The following is a 22,178-nucleotide window of genomic DNA, read 5'->3' on the forward strand; positions in this document are numbered from 1 at the left end:
GCACCTCAAGGTGCCTGCCACAGGGTGCAGGGATGAACAGGGGGTGGGGTCCCTGCTGGGGGCCCCTGCTGTGGGCCCTCAAAGACAGATTCCCAGTGCCTTTCTGTGTCTGAGAGGTCAGCACAGAAAGGCAGTAGGAAGCTGCCATCGCAATCCCTCAGCCGGAAAGAGCTGGCCGACTGGTTACTGCAGACTTTCCGAATGGTGGACGGGCTCTCTAAGCCAGTTGGAAGCCATCCGGAAAACCGATTCAGATTCCCTTCTGACTGAGCCCATTGAAATGGGTCGGTCGGACAAGGAATCTGAACTGGCAATTCCGATGCGTTCGGAGCGGTTCCCAACCGCATCAGAATCTGGCCCTTAATCGTGAGATCTAAGTTGCAGTGGCTATTTTGACCCCTCACTTTACTGCAGGTAAAACAAAACAAAGACGAGACGTGATAGTAGAGAATGTTCAGGTTGCAGAGGTGACAAACCCCCTAAAAAACATGCCCAACGCAAAAGGTATCCCTTCCGAGGTTTACAAAATGTTTGCCAAAGAGCTGATTCCTTTTTTTATCTGACCTATTTAATCAGTACAGGGAAGCTGTAAGCATCCCAAAAGCTTTCAAAGAATCGATTATAGTCCATTTAAAAAAAAGACAAATACAGCTACAAAAAATATTAACTCTAATGGGCCTATTAGTCTTTTGAATTCTGACTATAAATAATTTCCTAAAGGTTTGGCATTGCATATCCGTCTATTGGCCCAAAGTTGGATCCACAAGGATCAGAGAGCAGTTTTTTGACAAATAGACAGATCTCTGCTAATGCATTTTTTTTAAATGCAAGCAATGGATTATTTTTCTAAAAAATGAAGAGAAGGCACCAATTTAATTATGGATGCAAACGGGATAATATTCAAGGGATGTTGACTCAGATTGTGGAATATACTGGAGTTGGGGTTATTAGGTTAATCAAGAAAAATGGAACTATATTATTGTTCAACTTCTCTCCCGTGAATCCTCCAGGTGGTTTACGGCATCAGTACACACCCCGAAGCCCTATTTGATATATAGGTATTTATGTCACTAATGACTCTTCACAATTATTTCAATTAAATTATAACGTTTCGTTTTTCAAGGTGAAAGGCTTATTGGATAGGTGGGCCCCACTTCCGCTTTTTTGATTGCTGGGTAGCATTGATTAAAATGACAATGTCTCCATTAGTATTACTTCTTTTGGCAAGTCTACCAATGTATATTGATGTCTCCATTAGTATTACATCAATTTACATTGGTAGACTTGCCAAAAGAAGTATCATATTTTAAAGAACTTGATCAACTTTTTAGAAAGTTTATATCAAACAATAAAGCAGTGCCGGGTCAAGATTGCAGTTTAACAGTTTGACAAATCACAGGGAGGACTTGTCTTACCCCAATGTCAGACTTATTATCAATGTGCCCTGTGGGATAATATAATCTAAATGTGGTTAGACATAGATGCGTTTGCCAATTTTTTTGTAACTCGTATGGCTAACGAATCTTCAATTGATCTACTTTTCTTTTTAAGAATAGACAGTTTCCCCCAAAAAACAAGATGCTCCAGGCCTCCATTGGGCACCGTATTAAGACAGTTTATGGTACCTTGCTTGTGCTGCAATGTTATGTGTTTACATTGATTCAAGATTTCAGATTGTCACGCCTGGTTTTATCTAAATCGATCTTGGAAGCTTAATGGTTTTGTGAGGATGGAAGATTTTTTTTTTTGGCGTGAGGAGGTTGTGTTACTTCTTATTGAAGAAGCCCACCAGCTGATGTTTAGCTATTGGCAAATAATGCCTTTTCTAACTGCAAATTACCAGGAGATAAGTAAAGATGCAGAAGTGATGATTCGGTTTTTACTGGAGAGTAAATTAATAGGGGTGGGCAACTGGTACCGAGCAGTGCGTAAAAAATATAGAGTTCAATATATATTTCCCGGATTTTTGGTTAGGCTTTATAGTGCAACTGGCTCTAAGATAACTAAAGGGGAATGGCAATATATTCAAGAGATGGGGTATAAATCTTTATTAAATTTATTAAAGGATGGCCTTTGTTTGCAGGTGGTTGGTATATTAGACCCCCCCCATATCGTGCATAAGATGATAGACACAATTACTGATTGTTTTCGAAGCCAGTCTAATGCTTCAGGAGATTGGCCCGATACCTTCTTCACTTGCAGTGCACTTCTGTAGTACGTTTTGTTTTAGAAATAAGCAAGTTGGCCAAAATTCTGATAGTGTCTGAGATTACGATAGCTTTATTTGGTTCATCGCATGCTGTCAGACGCGTACATAAAAAAGACATTAAAATATGCAATATCGTGTGTTCATTGGCATAGCAGTTGCTCGTAGCTTATTTTTGAAAAAATAGAGAACGCTAGATATTTCAAGTATCGATCATTGGCACTCAAAAATGAAGAAGACTAAATAATTTGAGGAAGCTCCTGCATGGTGGGTGGGGTGCCTCCTGAGGTTTTTGGCAGTTTGGGTTACAGTTGAGCCGGGTAATCTAAATGAAACTCCATCATAACTAAGATATTCTGCTGTTTACAAATATGATATTTGAAAGTAAAATAAATCCAGGGGTTAATTTGTAGGAGCTTATTACTCAGTAAATTTGAAAGATATGTAAATTACGGCATGATGCACTCTATTTATTATTTAGGCTGTACTGAATGTATAGGTCCGGGTAGAATGACGATTCCTTGGGTGTTAGGTCTCCAATTTTTGGGAAACTGCTATATAAAGTTTGTACCTGGCATTGTAGCACTTTATTTGGGATGCAGTAAACCTACTGGGGGTTATCCGAGACCACCTCATGGTGTGCATAAAAATAGGTAAGCAGCTGTATATTGTTTTTGCTCTAGGTATGTTTAGTATTCGAATGAAGATTTAAAGAGCCTGTTGGTTTTTATATCTGAAACCTTATTTTCTGAATTTTTTTAAGTTAAAGTACTGCATTTGAAATAATATTTTGTAGTACACACCTTTTATTCTGTTTATGCCTCCCCTCCCATACTTAATGGTATGATGATAAAGCTACTTCATCGTGGTCTGAGAAAACCCATTGCTTAGAAATTTTGAACTCTTATTTGAGAACCTGCAAGAACATGCAAGGGGTTATTTAAGGTAAATGATGTATGCACTAGGCACTTGTAGCAGTGAACTTTCCTGTCATTATATTAGAGACTCCTTCTTTTATTTATTTACATGCTCTTTAAGATCCGGAGTTTGAATCTCAATGCTTTTTAGGCTTTTTCCAGAACATGTAGTATAGCGTTTTTTACTATATGTGTGGTATGATGCACCTTATGTGTTACTTGGGCCTATGTACCCTTATTGTACTGTGTGATGACGAATGTACTTTATCGCTGATCTAGTGAACCTATTGGCTAGAATTTCTGTGCTCCTACTTATAAATGTGTTAGGTCATGTAAGTGGGTTTTATAATTTTTGCATTAGATACTCTTAGCATTATTTGCAAGGCAGGGATTTTCTGGATTACTATGTCGGGTACCCTGTTCTTGAGTCTGTAAAGTTATGCAACGGTGGCATGTTTCTATTTAAGGTACTTTTTAGTACTATATTGTGGTCTTATAGAATTGGAGGATAAATTGCCTATTTTCTATGTGATCTTGGTAAAGAGATGCTAATGTCCCTAATGTTTTGCACTGTGCCCTTTTCATGTTATCTAGGCTTTGTTTCAATATGCACTATGGGATTCTTATATGTATTGTACTTCATGATGAATTTGTAAGTGGATGTTTCGAAATTCCTGGTATTTTTCACACTTTGCTCATTAAAAAATAAATATATATGAAACTGGTTCTCAGAGTATTGCCCAAGACTGTGTATTTTTCGATAGTTCGCCCTGGAGCATTATGGGATCGGAAGTCTTTGTGAGGATGGGAAAGTTCACCGGGAGGCGGACATTGCGTGGAGAAATGACACACTTCGAGTTTCCTCCTAACTCCGTGATATTTTTGTTAACACTATCAAAAGCTTCCGGCCCCTTGTGTACGATATGGATACAATGTAGCGATTTCACCGGGGTGCAAGTAATCTCCAACTTCGGCCTCATATTTATCAGAAGCAGCGTGAAGAAACTTTTTAAAGTTCATTCTTAAAATAGCCATAGCACGTCAGCATGCATTTCTATCTAAATGGGTGTTGTTTTATCACATGAAGGGCTTAGGATTCTAAAGTGATTGGCGCCACCGTTTTGATTTTGCGAAAATACACTTGACAGATTCCATAAAGGTTATAAGAGGGGTGAGGCAGGGCTGCGTTTTAGCCCCCAACTTCTTTTCACTTTTTATAAATGGGGTGGTGAGTTATTTAGCGGAAGCCCATGCAGATTCCCCTTCATTGGGGGCCTAAAAATAATTACATTGCTTTTTGCGGATAATATACGCTTTTAGTTTCTAAAACCCCAAGTGGCCTTAAACTTCTATTAGATCGCTTCATGTCTTTCTTTGTAAGGAGAGGTTTAGAAGTAAATACCTCTAAGACCAAACTATTGTTAATGAACCCCCATTAATCATTTAAAGGGAAATTATCATGGGGGGGGGGGGGATTCCACTGGAAAGGGTAGATTCCATTGTATATCTTGGTACAACCCTCACCAAAAAAATAGAATGGAAACAACATATCTCTAAGCAAATTATACAGCAGAGGAAGACTTCCTGGGCTATAACTTTAGAACAAAGGTCTTCCCAATCTAGACTGATTGCAGCACCATTACAGATATACTATCAGAAGGTGGTTGGCTCCGCTCTTTATGGGGCCGAAATCTGGGGACTTGATAATTTGGTGGGCCTGCTTCTTGCAGAGAACAAATTCTTAAGATCACTTTTTTCACTTCCCCAGAGCACCCTGCTCACTCCCCTACGACTAGATTTGGGCAGAACGACTTATCGATAAAGCGAGACTACGACCTCTTCTATTTTGGCTTCGCATTAAAAAAAACACCTGAGCTTGTCCACAACGCGATTGCCACCGAGGAGATTCTTAAACAGGATCGCTTTAAAAAAATAGTTTGGTCCCGTAATGTTAACACACTGCTGTTTGAAATAGGCCTGGGGAACCTATGGGAAGAAAAAGATCCCAGTTTACTACCAAGTAGAGATTGGGTTAAGTCTTATTATTGGAAATGGGTAGCAAAGAGACTAGTCAGACAAGTGAAAGGAAGTAGACTTAACAACAGAGTTCATGGAGTTTAAGTTGATTGGTGTATATGGGCCCTACATGGACTTTATCACTGTCCCGCAAGAGAGGAAGCTATTTATTAAATTCAGATTTGGATGCCTCCCCTTAAATTCCTTTACTGCATCATGGAATAGGGGCTCCCAAGTGAAAACAATTAACTGCCCATGTTGCCTTGATATAGAGGAGACAATTAATCACATTATCTTTTCATGTCCTCTATATAAAAATCCAAGATTTAGATGGCTAGCCCCTGCTTGCAGACAACTAGGAACCCATAGCCACTTAGAGGCAGGACAGATACAAGGACAGATACAAGGCCACTAATAGTATGTGCAAAGGCCAAATTCTTGCGGAGGTTTTGGTTCATTGGGAGGCAGAAGCTAAAATGATTTGAGTATACTGGCTGTATAAGTGGTACACTCATAAAGTGTTTAGACTGCACTCGATGTTCTATGTTCAAAGTATTTTATGACTCCTGTACAAGCTATAGAGATTTGATCTATTTTGCACTCTTTCAATCGTGCACCAGCACTTTCCGTACTTTCCATGTACTTTTTAGCTTGTATGGTTTTAATACCCTGGAAGCCAGTACTTTTAATTGTTATATATTTACTAGTGGACAGTGTAGTTAATATGCTTGTCGTTGTATAAATATTATCATCTACTTTGGCTTACAATTTTATCATGTACATTTTTTTCCAATAATTACACTTTTGTGTGCCTATATACTTTGATGGTCTTAACGATCGAATAAAGTTAAAGATGATGATGACAAAAATGTCCTTTTAGGTTATTTCATAAACTAATTAAAGTCATGATTTTAAGCAATAAATTATTAACAGTGAATTACATAATTGAGCCCTGAATGGGCATAGAAAGCATTTAAGTACCATGGCAACCTCAGAATAGGCAAACATTCAATGAAATGGCAATGCAGACAATTGCAGTATTTAAATGTGCAAAAACAAAAATAAATATAAACCAATATAAAACTTAAAAAAACAAGAAACGAAAGGAAGGAGTCATTACATCTTTCTATAAATCTAACCTTTCTATTACTAAACCATGGATTTCCACCATTATAGTCACATCAAAATTGAGCCCTGAATGGGCACCCATAACCAAATGAATTGCACATGAATATCATATTTTACATTTCATTATTCCATTGCGTCTGCATAATGAAAATCGGAATGATTGCCCCAAATAATTACTTAAGATAATCAAATATTCAAAAAGAAAAGGAGCAGTCTCATGAGGGAAGACAGGGATACCATAATCTATTTAAAGTTCATCAAAGATAAATTAGCAGCAGCTCAGTGAGGTAAAACACGCAAAATCACCAACCCTAGCCTATATATATATATATATATATATATATGTTTCTATCACACATCAGACTTTAAATTTAAAAAAAAGTAGTTTCCTAACTACTTAAATATTTTGAAATCTTAGTACATTTTATTTACAAGATGTTAGAAAACAGCTGACATCTGGTAGCCTTTCATTTCATGGAGCACGATTTTCAGACTTTGCACTTTACTTTTCTTTCTCTGACTGCAAAGTTAGAGGATTCTGTAAACACGGCCTCCTAGATAGAATGAAGAAACATTTGTCAGAAGAACGCACAGCAAATGGAACAAGATTTAAAGCCATCTATATTGCTCTGTCAATTTCTTAATTAAAAGAATATCTGTTCTTTATCAGCTGGAGTCTCTGGCCAGACGGGAACAGTAGTCTCTAAAAATAGCTCGCCCTGATAACATCTGAGTCGTCATAGCGGATGGGCTAGTAGATTTCTCAAGGTCTGTTAGTCCCACTGGTCAGTCCTTAAGTGGTTTTCTTATTTTCACAATACAGGTAGAACATCTCCCCTCAGTAGAGGGCTTGCCCAAAATCTGCTCTCATTTGACCCAGAACAAATGTATTTCTTTGTTAGCTCAGATCAAATTTGTTTGCATCTCACGGTGTATTGTTTTTCATGTAAAGCACCCCGTGTTGATCCAGAACATGTTATTCACATGTAAACTGGTGACCTGTAATTGGGATAAAATTGTTACTGAGCTAAGCAAAATCTTCAGCACAGATGTTCTATTATATTTCCCAACAAAAATGCTTGGTCCTTATGCATGCCCAATTCCAGTTGCACATTCAGACTTAGAACTTGCCCTCCTGGACCTTTTAATATCTATTGTCAAAGATCCTGGGGAACGCTATCACTTCTCAATACATATGGAAGGCACTGGGTGTGATTCAGCCACAACACATAAACTTTCTATTTTCCCAGGGCTCTTAGTCCTAGTTATTGCAATAACTCTGGTTTGGTGATCTCCCTTTGGACCACTTGATTTTTTCCCCTCCCTGCCCCTGTTTCACCTCTGTCACCCATTTCCTCTCTCTTTTGTTGTGTATTACTTATAATATTCTTTCTCATCTCAATACATGGGTGCCTTCAAGACACTGCTATAGATCCTTTTTCATCTTTTATTTTTCTTCTTTTATACTCCAGCCGAAGTTTATTTAGTATCTAAGATCGTTTTCCTACTGCGGCATATGTTCCTGTATGTGTTGTACGCTGTTTGGCAGACCCTAATCACTATCCAGTTTTTCTATTCAATGGTATTGGGATTTTTTCATAGTTTTATTGATTATATGAGCCAATCCATTTACACAGTCTATCTTTAAGCACTCAACAGTGCATTCAATGTATTGTTAATGTATTTAATTTCTCATTATTTCTAAAAATCGATAAAATCTTTAGAACAAAAAAAATAGAAAACATCATTCATGCATAATAATAAAAGAATCATGGACAGGAGTACAAATGGCATCTGTGTGCTGGCTCTTCAGGCGCTGCATTATTGATTGGGCCTGCTCTTTCTCCCTCCATATCCCATGTAGTCTTAAGTGCTTACGACTCTCTAACATCGCCTCCATGCTCCCCCTGCTCTTGCAGCCTCAAAGAGCCATAAGGGTATGCTGAGTCTGAATCCATCAAATCAATTGTTTGATTTTATTGGCCTGAGTACCCTTTCAACAGTGCGCATTACACCCAGTTATACTCCCTATCCCAGAAATTAGAGTTCTCAGGCTCTACTTAAAATGCTCGCTTAAGCCAGTAAATTTGCTGACTCACAAGTGCATCAACTCCTGGTCAGCAGTGGGACCACAGATGAGGCCGCAGAGGAAACATTTGTGCCTGTGTCCCTGACCGTTCTGAAGATAGCACAATCGCCACTGTAAGGCAGTGACCTTTCTACATGTCCAGGACCGCAGCAGTTGGGCTGAAGAGCTCTTTAGGTGGCATGAGCAGAAATGTGCTCTGCGAAGCACTGGCACTGCATTCAAACAGTGAAACATGGGGCTCTGAGGTACTTATAAAAAGGTGGTGGCATGGCAGTGAGAGCTTGACAATTATACCTTTCATAAAATTGGTTGCTGCACCAAAACAAAGGTGAGACCTATTTGCATTTACAGTGCTTGTTAAAATTTTTACTTTTTTCCAGATACCAATAAAGAATATATATTTTCACTGAAAAAAACAAACGTACATAGTTATGTTGACGTTTTACCCACACTAAACCATAGAAATTCAGCAGTTCTATTTATAATTGTGGTAAGAAACTATAAAACATGGCCTAAAGTTAGTTAATGGCACAAGTTATAGTTTCTTCAGATAAGTATAACTGCTAAATTTCTATGGATTTGGGTTGGTAAAACGTCCCTGTAACCTTTTTTTTCTTCAGTGATTTCTATGGTTTTTTTTAAATGTAAAGTTATATACATACATACAGGCAGTTGTGGGCACCAGGCATTCCCGGTGCGGCTGATGGGTGGGGGCCGTTTTTGTTAATGGGGGTCGGTGCAAAATCAGCACCTTGTAACAAAAGCACAGCAGCAGTGGTCTCTCCAATTGACCCCCCCCCCCAATTGTTTGCGACCCTAGTCCCTAAGATATATGATACACGTATATGTGTGTGTATATATATATAATATACCTTATGTTAATACAGCTACTCTGCGTAAGTCTTTAGCCATACACAGCTGGGTATATTGGGTGAGTGGGTGAACTTTCTCCCCCCTTGGGCTTTGGATCACTGTGAGTACCTCCGGATCCTCAGTTCAGGCTCCCAAACATTGTTGGGGCAATTTCTTGGCCATGAAGGTTCCCTCAGAGACACTCCATGTGTCCTATGGGGTCAGGGTACCTGTATCCTGATGTCTTATATATTGTAATACGTTATTTTTCCCTCCCATGGGCCAAGCTGCAAACAAAATTGCAGCAGCAACTTTCCTTTCAGGCTGCGAACAGCCAATCGGGGCGTTCCTTTACCCCCGGATCCGTGGGTACCCTTGAATCCCCTGCGGTTAGATCCACAAAAGATCCACGTCCCTAGATATCTATGCATTTTTTTTCTTTCATAACTCCAAAACTACTGGTCATATTTACCCCAATTCACAAAAAGCACAATCAGCGCTTCGGATTGTAGCAGTGCCTAAAACTTGCAAAATCTCCAAAGACATTGCATGGGGAAAAATCGCCCCCCCATGTTTTCAGCCCCACTTGATAAATCACCCAAAAACTTTCCAAACCAGCTAAAGTAGCTTGCACACTACAATTGAAAATGTTGATTCGTCAGATGGTGCCAACGTTTATGGCAAAACAAAACCCGCTTTGTTTATAGGAAAGATTGGTCCTACCTATAACTACCCACTGGCTATATTATGTATGTATGTATGTATGTATGTATGTATATGTATATATAAATGTTCGTATGTTTTGATGTTGGCCAGTGAAAAAGAAAAATACATCAAAACACTTGCACGCTGTGTCGTCATCTTTGGGATCAAGGAGGGAGTTGAGATATACAACTGTGCTTTTTGAGGCGAAACTTAGTGTTTCAATGCCATATTGGGGCATAAGGCTGTGATGAGTGTATGATGATGTACTGGAAAGTTTTTAAGCTATGCCTCTGCATGTGTTGGCTGTACCTAAGCATTTGAGTCTGTAGTGGGACATACAGATTACCCTGCCTCTATTACATTTAGACTGCACCCATGACATATCCTAGCTTTACATACCTGATTTAGTTAATTTTAAGTCGGGAATTCAACCTTGTTCATAATTTTCTTTGGTTCTCCAAGGATCCATAGTGTGATGTCACTTGGTTAGAAGCCATGCAATTTTTCACATGCTGTGATGTCATAGGGGTACCAAAAATTTACATGATGTCCTTTTTGCTGCTTTGGCATGTTGATAAATCGACATCTGATATAGAATGGACGCAAACACCTCTAAGGAATTATATCTGAAATGCATGTAGGTGTGTATTTAATTGTGAGAGTGGTGATGGATGGTCTGGGACAGTAGTCGGTAACACATTGGATGGGGTGAGTAACTACAGATGTGGCAGTGTCCTGAGCACAATCGCCAAGGATGCACATCTGAAGGATTCTTTTGTATTTAGCCTTGTATGTGTGTAGCAATACCAGAAGACAGAATGGTGTAGTGTCCATTTCACCGCCAATGTAACTCTCTTCTTATTTCCTGTTCTACGTTGGGGAAATAAAGCATTTCTACCCAGCATTAAAAAAAATAATATCTGCTCCATCTGATGTATATCTCATGTGGAGGATACCAGGAGCATGAGAGCACCCAGCCTATCCAACAAATGAGCAAAGAGAGTGGACCTCTTTTACAACAGCCCTCAAAAGGGTACAAGCCCCTTGTACCTTTTGAGGATAGAAAAAGCAGTCCGCAGCACAGCCCTCAATGTACGCAGTCCAGCAGAGTCCTTAAGATACATTCTCACAGTCAGATGATTGAGAGGAAATCCACTGGTGCTCTTCAACATTGGTAGAAGTGGCTAGGGGAATGCAGGGCATGAGTATTTGGCTGTCAGAATTAGTTGTACTTTGTACTTTTTTGAATGTGTCGATTTATGTCTGCCAAACTCCCATGCCTGTTTGTATTCTCAGTGTATGTGCTTACCTGATAACTTCTTCTTATGCAGATGTCTCCCAGTGAGGATGGGGCACTGGATGTCGCTAAAAAGCCTGCATCTGTCAGCAGCAGTGATGCACTTTCAGAGTTCCTCGCCTGGTGTAAAGAGCTGGGGCTGAAAATGAATCCAAAGGTGAGCAGTGAATCCAGAGGGATATGGAGAGCTTTGGGAGTGATTGTTTTGAGCTTAGCAGTAGGAACTGGGATACTGTGGAGATACAATTGAGAAGTGAGTGCTCCTTGTGAAAATAATTTAGGCCTGGCAGAGTTAGATGTCTCTCTTTGATTCTGCCTGCATATCTTTCTGCTTACTGATCAAAAGTCTAAGTGTCTTGTTGTAGGCATTCTAAGCAAAATAGAACCACAATGGACTAAGAGCTGACAACACATCAACAAGATGCTAAATGTTGTACACTTTTTGTTGATCTTTCTTCTTCGGTTGTCCTTTCATTTTATCGTAAAATACAGACCATTCCTTTCAAAATAGCCATATTTTAGAATGGATGGATGAATGGACCAGGAAAACCACAGTGCTCTTCACGTTTTACATTTTCAGATTCTTTTATTTGCCATTGTTGAAGGATCCTTAAGCAGTCTGGTCATACTGTTCATCTTTCGATTATTCTTCAACATTTCAGTGTAAAGACCTTTGAAAATGTTGATAGGCTTATTAGTTTGTCTTAAAGTTTGTGACTTTGATATGGGAAGGAAGCAGTTTTTTTTTTTTAATCACACTGAATGTCAGACTCTGACATGCACAATCTGTTTTTGCACTGCTTACCTCCAGGCCACAATGCTGAAAGCTTTACATCAGTATGTTCTCTTTACTAAACTATCCTGAATTTAACTTATGCTGGAGGCTGACAAAATTATAAAGGGGAGCATCTCCTCTTTGAAAGTAAAGGCGGATTCTTCACCTGATCTCCACACATTGGGGCCCATTAGGATCTCTGGCGGCAGTGGCGATCCGTCGCCGCCCGCCACCTATTTCCCCACCGCCATATCACTATGGGGGGGTGGACCGTGACGGACGGTAAGACCGTCCGCTGCTTTTCCGCCCGGTCAACAAGTTGACCGGGCAGAAAAGAGTTTAATATGGTGGCCGCCAGCCATATTATCATGGGTGTGGAAACATGCCTTTCCGTAGCGACATTGTGGTGGATGTTAGCTTTGCTAACTCCACTAGCAGAGTCAACATCCACCGCTTTGCTAACTCCACTAGCCCTATTTAAGATCATTGTCATTTGTATTGTTCCATTCCCCCACTTTCTTTTTTGTGATTTAGTATGTTTTCACACACCTCTTGAATTATAAATTGTATGTGATTGACGTTTTAATGCAATATATGTATTTATATATAAGAAATATTTAACTAAAATGAAGAAAAAATTGAAATAAAATTCAAAAAATCAATTTCAAATATAACATGTTAAGTTTTTTTACATGAGATACTATTCCACTTCATTTATTGTATGGTTTTCTTGGGTTTTTTGGCTTAATTATTAAGCTCACTACTGTTTGCTTTACAAATTATAGTTTATATTATTCCCTACAAGTAGTGAATGCAATAGGAGTAGGGGTCCCCTTTTTTCAAAATTAATTTCCTTTGGACTTAATCTACATTTTTGTTGAGTCTATCTAGCATCCTGATGTCTGTACTCTAAGTGCCAGGAATTAGCTTGGCAACAGCCCTAGATATAAAAATCAGCCTCCGCCTCCATGTCAAACAGCTTTCCGTTTTTACGAAACTGTGGAACTTTGATGTAATTATGAAAGAGGTAATGTATTTATACCAAACTGTTTAGGAATTACTTGCAACTACCCAGATTTTTCATCAAGTCTACAAAAGTAGAAGCAGTTGTTAGGAGTTGTTCTTTCTTTCGACTGATTTGAAAATATTGTTGTTTGCTTCTCAAATTCTGGGTTAAGTCAGATAGTCCCTTTTTAATTTTTGGCAAATATAATCTACAGTTTCCTCTTCTCTCTTAGAAAACAGTTCAGTTGTTTCCTCATGTTCTGGATATATTTAATCCAGAAAAGAGAGGTTTCTCCTTCATGGCCTACCACTGCTGAATTTGAAGGCTTGGTTCCAAAAGAAATCAGCATAGACAAGTTTGTACTTTACTAAAGAAAATAAAAGCCATCACTTGTATGGATCAAGAGGATCCACCTAGTGGTAGCATTAAAGCAAATAAGTAATTATGGGACGATTAATGAATTCCATAAAGGCATTTTCCACAACAAGTTTTATTGAGTGATTAAGCAAAGCAAAATATGTGGCTCCCCACAATGAGGAGATCACCACCAGGCATCATGACACATTTTTCATCACTAGTACAAAGTCCAATCAAGAAAAGGAGAAAAGACAAACCCCCCCACCTCCACCACCCACCAACCCCCACCACCCAACTACCCTTCTATCCACCCCTTATCCCTCCCTAACCCCATGCACTTGAGTATAGAAAACATTCAGTACTTGGTCGTAGTGTGGTAGGTTTGACATAATTCCCAGGCCTGTACGACATCCTCTACCTATATTTCCTCCTCTTGTTCCACTGGGGGATCCAGTGTCAGACCCCTATAGTCTGCCCACCGCTTCCAGATCTTAAAATGGTTGCGGGGGCATCCTCTTGCTTCAAAGATCGGGCGTTCTAGTCCCATAAAGTAGTCAAGTCCAGCCTTCCAGGCACACAGCGGGTGGCCCGCTCTCCCTTCCACGCTCGGGCTAGGTCCCTTTTGGCAACAACAAGCCCCAGTAACAATAGATGGCGTTTATATATATTCCCACCGACACCCTCCAATACATGGAGCAACTTTAACCGATGGGTGCGGGGAAGATCCCATCCCAATACCTCTGACGGGCAACTCCATACACCCCTCCAGAAACCGATCAGCCCAGCACACGACCAGACAGTATGCAGCAGCGTACCAGTTGCAGCCCCACAGCGCAGACACTCCGGTGACCCAATCAGTCCCGCCTTCCACAGCCGCTCTCGGGTGTAATAGGCCCTGTGTAGGTACTTGAATTGGATTAGCCTAAGTCGTATTGCAATGGCAGCCCCTCGCGGGGACTCCAGGGCTTCCCTCCAATCATCTTCATCCAGGGGACCAACATCTGCCTCCCAGGCCTCCTTGAGGGGAAGTAGGGTGGAGGAGCAATGAGTAACCAGCGTTTGATAGATTCAGGACACCTTCTTATCTCCAAGGTCTCCCATAAAGACCTTCGCTTCAACTGGGCTAAATTCCGGGAGCGACTCAATGTTAGCGATGCTAGGTGCTAGCGCATGGCGAAATTGTAAGTACCTAAAGAATTGGGTCTGGGACATGTGGAACTCAGTACTGAGCTCCTGGAATGATTTAAGGGTGACCCCGGTCAGCACATGACCCAGCAAAGAGATCCCATTGGCGTCCCAGCCATCGAACCCCGCTAGTGAGGCCATCGCGGGGAGCCGCCCGTTGTTCCACAACGGGGTCTCCGCCGTTAATTTACCCCACCATCCCATACGACGCAGCGCCTGTCGCCATACAACAAAGACAACTCGCGTGGCACATGGCAATATCCGCCGCAGCCCAGCCGAATACAGGATCGTGTGTAGTGTGTTGTCCCCCATCAGCAAGCGCTCTAGGGCATATGCTGGGTCCCCTCTGTCTCCATACCACCATTCCTTAAGTACCAGCAACTGGGAGGCCTGATAATAGGACAATAGGTCCGAGGTGGCCAGACCACCACAATACGTGGACAAGAAGCATGTCCGCAGCGCCACCCTGGCAGCACCCCCAGCCCACAGGAAACAGCCTAAAACAGAGTTGACCTGCCGAAACCACTGGGGGTTAATTTGGTGTGGGTAGCTTTGCAGCTGATATAGAAGGCGCAGGAGCGCAACCATTTTGAAGATCGCGGACCTACCGAAAATAGTTAGGGGCATCCGAGACCACGTTTTCACGTCCATCTGAACCCTCTCCCATACCGGTACTATGTTACGTTCCCAGGCAATATCTACGGATTCCGAGAGGAACACTCCCAGATACTTCAAACCCCCGGCCGCTACCTGCAACCCCGATGCCCAGGGATCCGCCACAATCCCCCAACACCCACAGGGTGGATTTACGTGGGTTTAGACAGAGGCCTGATACCTCCCCGAATTTTCGCATGATTTCCAAGACTCGGGGCCCCAATCTATGTAGCTCAGTAAGGAAAAAGAGGACGTCATCTGCAAACAATGCAATTCTATCTGTGAGGTTCCCGCTCCACACAAAGCCCCGCATCTGTGCATCGATGCGCACCAAAGAGGCCAGAGGCTCCATAGCTAGTGCAAATAAGTATGGGGAGAGCGGGCACCCCTGCCGGGTCCCCCAACCAATCGGAAACTTTCCTGAGACCGCCCCGGAGACACGCACCGAAGCTGTGATATCAGTATACAGTAGTTTGATGTAGGAAATAAACACTGGGCCCAGATTGAGGCGAGGCAGGAGCGCAAATAGGTACGTCCAACTAACTGAGTCGAAAGCTTTATCAATGTCCGCTAGTAGTAGAGCCGACTGTTCCCCCGTGGCCCCATGGCATCCACCGCCGCCTGTGCCCGCCGGATGTTATGCCTCGTCGCCCTATGTGGCATGAAGCCGGCCTGGTCCGGGTGGACCAGATCCGTCACATATGGGAGTAGCCGGTTCGTTAATGCTTTAGCCAGTATTTTAGCCAGTATTTTACCCTCTATGTTGAGCAGAGATATTGGGCAATAAGAGTCATGTCTATCAGGGGGTCTGCCCGGCTTCTGAAAGACCACAACCTCGGCATGACGCCGGTCAGGTGGCAACCTACCCCGCGTCCGCGCCGCCTCCAGTGCACTCCGGTAATGGGACCCCAATAGGAGCTGAAATTTCTCATAGAATTCACTCGGGAAGCCACTTGGCCCCGGTGCCTTCCCCGTGTTGAGCTGCCCCAGTGCGTCTCCTAGTTCTTCCGCTGTAAGGGGGGCGTCGAGTGCCTGGTCTCCTCAGAGACCGCCCTTGGAGGCAAGTCATCAATGAATTTAGCGACCTCATCCGCCGACAGACAATCCCGCGGAGCATATTGCGCCGTAAAGTATCTGGCAAAACTCGCTGCCAGCTCAGCTGGGTCCGTAATCGCCACTCCGTCCTCAGCAGTAAGGCCCGGCAGCGTAATCGGTTGGAGAGTACGTTGACATAGCCTATGGAGCATTGTACAGAACTTATCTCCCCACTGATAAACTCTACTCCGCGTGGCCAGCCACGCTTGTCTAGCCTCATCGAGTAACACAGATGCATAGGACTATTGTGCCTGCAGGAGCAACCTCACCGCAATCTCATCTCCCCCTCCCCGGCACCGCAGTTCCAAGGTTTCCACCAGCGTGGCCGCCTCAGCGATCGTCTCCCGGCGTCGTCGACGGGCCGCCGCACACCACGCGATGTCTATACCGCGTATGGTGGGCTTCATCGCCTCCCAAACTATGACTGCGTCTGTATCGTCTACTAGGTTTTCCTGCCAGTAATGGGCAATCGCCCCCCCTAGATGCTGGATATAGCCGGGCTGCTGAAGGTGCCACGAGGACATCCTAAATCGAAATGGTTGTAGTTTCCTAAGCAGCTCGACCCTGACTACCACCGGGGAATGGTCAGACAGCCCTCTTGGCAAGATCCCGGCCTCCCGCACTCTGTTCAGTAATACACTTGGCACAAACACATAATCCAGTCTCGAGAAGGAACCATGCACCGCAGAAACATACGTGTACTCGCGTACCTTGGGATGCATATGTCTCCACACGTCTACCCAGCCCATCCCCTCCACCACTGCATTCAACCGGGTGGGGGGGGCAGCCATTGGTGTCCCCTGCAGTCTCTGACGGTCCATACATACATCCATCACCTCATTCCAGTCGCCCCCCACTACAGCCAATGACTCTGGGATATCCTACCATACTGCAAACGGCTTCTCAGACAAGGCCCACTGCAGAGGAGGAGGGGCGTAGACACTCCCAAATACCACTGGCTCAGTGCCCACCATACCTTTAACAAAAATGTAGCGGCCCTGTGGATCCGCTCACTGCTTCTCATGGACGTAGGCCAACCTGGGATGGATCAAGATAGCAACGCGTCTGGACCCCCTAGAAAACCCGGCATGAAAGACTTGTTGGTAGCTAAACCTCTGTAGACTAAGCACCTTCGATCCCATCATGTGTGTCTCTTGTAGCAATAGCACATCTGCAGCCTCCCTCTTCCCCCATCGCAAAATTGCCCCCCGTTTAATCTTGTCAAGCAGCCCCCTGACATTCTAGGTTACCACCTGCATGGACTCACTGGGGAGCGCTGGAGACACTTCAGCCATAATCGAACGGGACTAACCAAGTAGGCCCTCTGCGCCACACCCACACACTCAGTACCGTCATCAGTAAATCAGAAAAACTCACGTGTAGTCCCCCCCCCACCTACCCCAGGTCCCCCCCACAACAACACTAGCCCCCCCACCCACCTCAACCCAATCCAGCCCCAACCCTTCCCCTCCTTCCCCCCCCCCCCCCCTTCACCCCACGCCCCCCACCCCTATACCTCATAGAACTCTGAAGTACCTGTCGCGGCATGGGCAACCTCGGGCCCAAAACAGAGGACCCAAGGCAAACCATACCAATGGATCCCAGCACCCCCCAAAAACAGTAGAAACACCCCCCGCCCCCAGTCAACTCCCACTCTAGTAGGAGGTTGGTGGCCCCTATCTAGTAACCTCCCGAACCCCATCCCGCAAAACCACACCTGCACAAGGCACCATTCTGAATTGACAACATAGGCAACGTTAATGCATCCCAGCGATGGGACCTGAACGTGCGACCCCCCTTAGCCGGAGCCTGTGGCATCAACAGACAAGCGCAATTCTTCCCAGGCCCTCAATGGTCCTTTACAGAGTGATCAGAGTCCATAGTTCCACTATCTTGTGTCCCACTGGCGGAAGCAGATCTCTTCCGCGATCTGGACCTCCGGTTCCGTCCGCCCCGGGCAGGCTGGTCCCTTCGGTCCTGCGACGATCCTCCCGAACCGCCCGGGTCCAGTCCCGGTTGGGCATGCGGCCTGACCCTCACTGTTTCGTCAGTCCACTTAAAGACGTCCTCAGGTGTATCGAAGAAGTGTGTCCGCGACTGGAAGAACACCCGCAGGCGGGCTGGATACAGCAGGGAATACTGGATTTTCAGACCCCGCAGTTTTGCCTTGGCAGCTATAAAGGAGTGTCGCTGTTGCTGCACTAGCCTGGTGTAGTCAGGAAAGATCATGATTTTCTGATTCTCGAAGGAAATGGAGTCCCTGGTTCTCACTTCCCGCAAGATAGCGTCCCTATCATGGTAATTCAAAAGTCTAGCAATCACTGGTCTGGGCCGCTCGCCCTCCGGCAAACTCTGTGTCGGGGCCAGATGAGCACGCTCAATAACGAAGCAATTGGAGAGAACCCCCGGGGGTAGCCAGCTCTCCAACCACTGGGATAGAAACTGTTCCATGTTTCCCTTCTCACACCTCTCCGGAAAACCAACGAAGCGAAGGTTGTTTCTGCGTGCGCGCCCTTCGGCATCCTCCACAAGGAGCTCAAGGCCCTTCTCAATGTTTTCCATCGCCGCCGTTTTCTGCTTCAGGGTCCCGACGTCGTCTTCCACCACCGAAATCCTGGATTCCGTCTCCGTAATTCGTGCCACTGCATTCCGTAGGTCCTGACGCAGCAGGGTCACATCTGCACCCACTGCCCCAATCTTGGCGTCCAGCATGTCCCTGGACTGGGTGATCGCTGCCATGAGCGCCGCATTGTCCGGTCCCGCTCCATGGCCTCCTCCCGATGCTCCGGGCCCCCCACTGGGCCCCGTGAATTTATCGATGGGCCCTTGTTTGGATGGACCACCACCTCCCCTGGTCATGGCTGCAGTAAACCTGGTGCTGCTGTGCTATGAGCGTTTGCACTAGCGTAAGTCCCTCGCACCTCCAATAACGTCCAATGTAGGCCAACCCAGCGTCTCTCCTGCTCCTGGATGTAGACGTCCTTCACACCGCTACCACCGCTACCGGTTTGTCTCCCTGGTCGAAGCTAGGACAGGTCGACAAGCCAGGCTCAATCAGGCCCCCGGTCTGCATCCACCACACCGGCCGCTTCGTGGTCTCGTGGTCCCGCGGCCAACCTGCCTCCGGCCGCTCTGCATAAAGTCGCCGGGTGCTGCGGGCCTCCCTCACTCTAGTAGCCGTCCTCCCATGCCCAGCAGCTGATAGCACCAAAACCGGGGCCTCAGGGGAGTCACTCACTGTTCGTAGGCTACTTCAGGGCTGCGCCAGGCACGGGCACAATCCTCGCTGGTCCATCCAACTACCCATCAGTCTGCCACCAGAGGAAGCACTGTAGCGTCGTGCCCAGTCTTCTCAAAAGGCCACATACAAGGGGTCTCAGCTCCCCAGGCCCCGCCGCCAGTCCGTCGCAGCCAGAGTCCAACGCCAGCCCCAGCGGGCAAGAACCACTAAACTCGAGGCCCCGGCTGTCCAAAGTCGATGTAGGCCGCTGCTCCCTTCGGGTGCCCTCCGTGCCCCGGTCACCACCTCTGCCAACCGGTGAGACAACCGGGGGCTCGTCTGCCACTCCGCCGACCCCAGTAGGCACCAGGCCCAGGCAGCCTCGCCGTGCGGCCTGCCCACGCACAAGCCCCTCCGCCAGTAAACGCCAAAATCGAGGCCCCGGTCTCGCTGCCCTGGACCAGGCCGCAGGCCGCCGGGGATTCCGCCGCACTGGGCGGTCCAGGAGCGCCGCTTCTCGCACCGGAGGACTCTCTGCACCTTCCGTCACCCTTACCCCGCAATTGGTCTGCAGTGCGGGTCCGGGGGGCCAGGATAAGAAGTCGGATATGTATCGGGCCGGCGGGAGCTCTAAGAAGCTGCGACCGCCATCGTCGCCCGCTCGGCCACGCCCCTCCCATAAAGGCATTTTCAAAAGTTTTTTATTCCATTCTTATTTTTGAACACCATAGGGATTAAAATAGAATCCACTAAACACTACCTGTCAGCCATTGCGTTGTAGTGGTATACCAAACACATGCCTTCTAAAATGGTCTGCTTTAAAAAATGAGGTTGTAAAGAGGCGCCAAGATGGAGTTCCTGTTCATACTTCTGTCTCAGCAGTACTTAAATCCTGTGTGGCCTATATTATTAATAAATAAACCATTTGAGCCTATGGCCTTCTGTGACAGGCTTAAAGAGAGAAAGACTGCTGTCTAGGTTGCAATATTTTCTTCAAACGGTTTCATCTGAAGAGTCTTGCATTATCTTCCAGAAGGAAATGGTTGTTCTTTGACAATCAAACTTCTTCAGGTGGAAAAAAGCCTGCAGAGTCTATTCTTTTTCTAGGGTTTGGAATTTGTACCTGGTAATGACCGAAATCTTTATATTTCATGTGTATCATTTCTATTTATTTAATGTTTTTTTATAGCGTCACTCTACCTGTTGGGTGTTGGAGCTCTCTACAGTATAAAAACTTTACCTGAGTTTACCGGTGTTGCAATAAAAACCATCATCTCGGGCGATCCGTGGCTTGCAGCCGCACTCTAGAAGAGCTCCGGGGAGTGCAGTGAAATCCCTGTAACATCCGGTGTGAATCCGTAACCAAAGTTAACCTCAGGAACACCCAAGGTAACCGGAACCCGACGGGCACCGAATGCGCCGTTGTCTATCCGGCAGGAGCTCCGGACGGTCCCATGATACAGAGGCCTGCATCCTAGAGTGAAGCTGGGGTCTGGCGTGGTACCGCGGCCGCCGGAAACAAGTGCGGCCAGTGAAGAGGCGAGGAGAGTGGCAGATGCCTGAGCAGCACTCTGGGGCAGGATGCATACCGCGCCTCCCGGACGCCGTCGGACCCCCGCTGGGCTGAGAGTTCGCCAAGGAGGTGAGAGAACCACGCTGGACTCGACGGGGAATAAATACTGACCCCTAATTACTGACGCGGCGTGCATAGCTCATCTGGCAGAAGTTCAAATGAAAGCAGAAGGCATTCGGGGGTGGAACACATGTAGCGGCCCGCTTACGCTGTGATGGCCCCGGTGTGGTGACCGGGCACCGCGGAGGAGCTGAAGAGAGAGAGCCTGGCGGTGAAAGTACAGACCACTGGATACTGAAGGAGCGCAAGGGAACAGTAAATTGGCTGCATGGGTGAGTGGGCACTGACATGTCAGCCGCTGACCGGGGTGGCTGAGCGCTTCTCATTACTACTAAACAGTGCCCACTATTGACTGTTAAGTGCAACCCACACCACGGCCAGCTTAGCTATCGATTTGAGCAGCTGGGGGCCAGGGTCTGTGAATTGGGCCCCGGGCACAGGCACACTGACAGTGCCAACGAATAGCCGCGTGTCCCCTGTAGGTGGTGGCCAGGTGGCGGTGGCCACTGGGAGACACTGCAGCGCATTGGCCGTTCTCAACAGTGATTAATTGGTGATGTGTTCAAGTCATACTGCTACCCATATTAAACACGACGACCCCATACCCAAGGGATTGTACTAAGGTTACCAGCGGACCCGGTGGCTGGTGGCTCCCGAGGACTTAAAGAAGATACGCTGAGCAAAGACGATAACTGCGGTCTGAGGCCTCATAGGTCAGGAGGGAACAGCGCGGTGGGAAAACCGACAGGCCGCGCGTGGAGTGGGGTCCTGTGATGGGTGGTGACTACCGACCGAAGCGGCACTCCACAGTCAGCGATGCAGGGGCCCTCGCACGCAACCGCAAGTCAAGTTAGACAAATACGCCCACAGTAAAGACTTTCCTGTGCTGCCCGAGCGCACAGGCACACCTGAACAAGACCCTGGACAGAAGGGGGCAGCGAAAGTGACGCTAGAAGATATTATGTCAGCCCTTACGAAGGTGCAGTCGACGGTGGGGACCATCTCAACTGATGTATCATTCTTGCGTGCGGATTTTCAAAAAA

The 22,178-nt window shown here is 45.5% G+C and overlaps 1 protein-coding gene across 1 annotated transcript in view; it reads left to right on the top strand.

Annotated features, from left to right (window-relative positions):
* SETD6 (SET domain containing 6, protein lysine methyltransferase) overlaps positions 1-22,178 on the top strand; it is a 214,090-nt gene that overhangs the window by 28,869 nt on the left and 163,043 nt on the right. Inside the window, exon 2 of the mRNA XM_086947804.1 lies at positions 11,245-11,367. Within this exon, the coding sequence (XP_086803930.1) occupies positions 11,245-11,367 (123 nt within the window). The remainder of the gene's footprint in view (positions 1-11,244; positions 11,368-22,178) is intronic.

This window comes from Lissotriton vulgaris, chromosome 12, assembly GCF_964263255.1.
Source record: "Lissotriton vulgaris chromosome 12, aLisVul1.2, whole genome shotgun sequence".
Lineage (NCBI taxonomy): Eukaryota > Metazoa > Chordata > Amphibia > Caudata > Salamandridae > Lissotriton > Lissotriton vulgaris.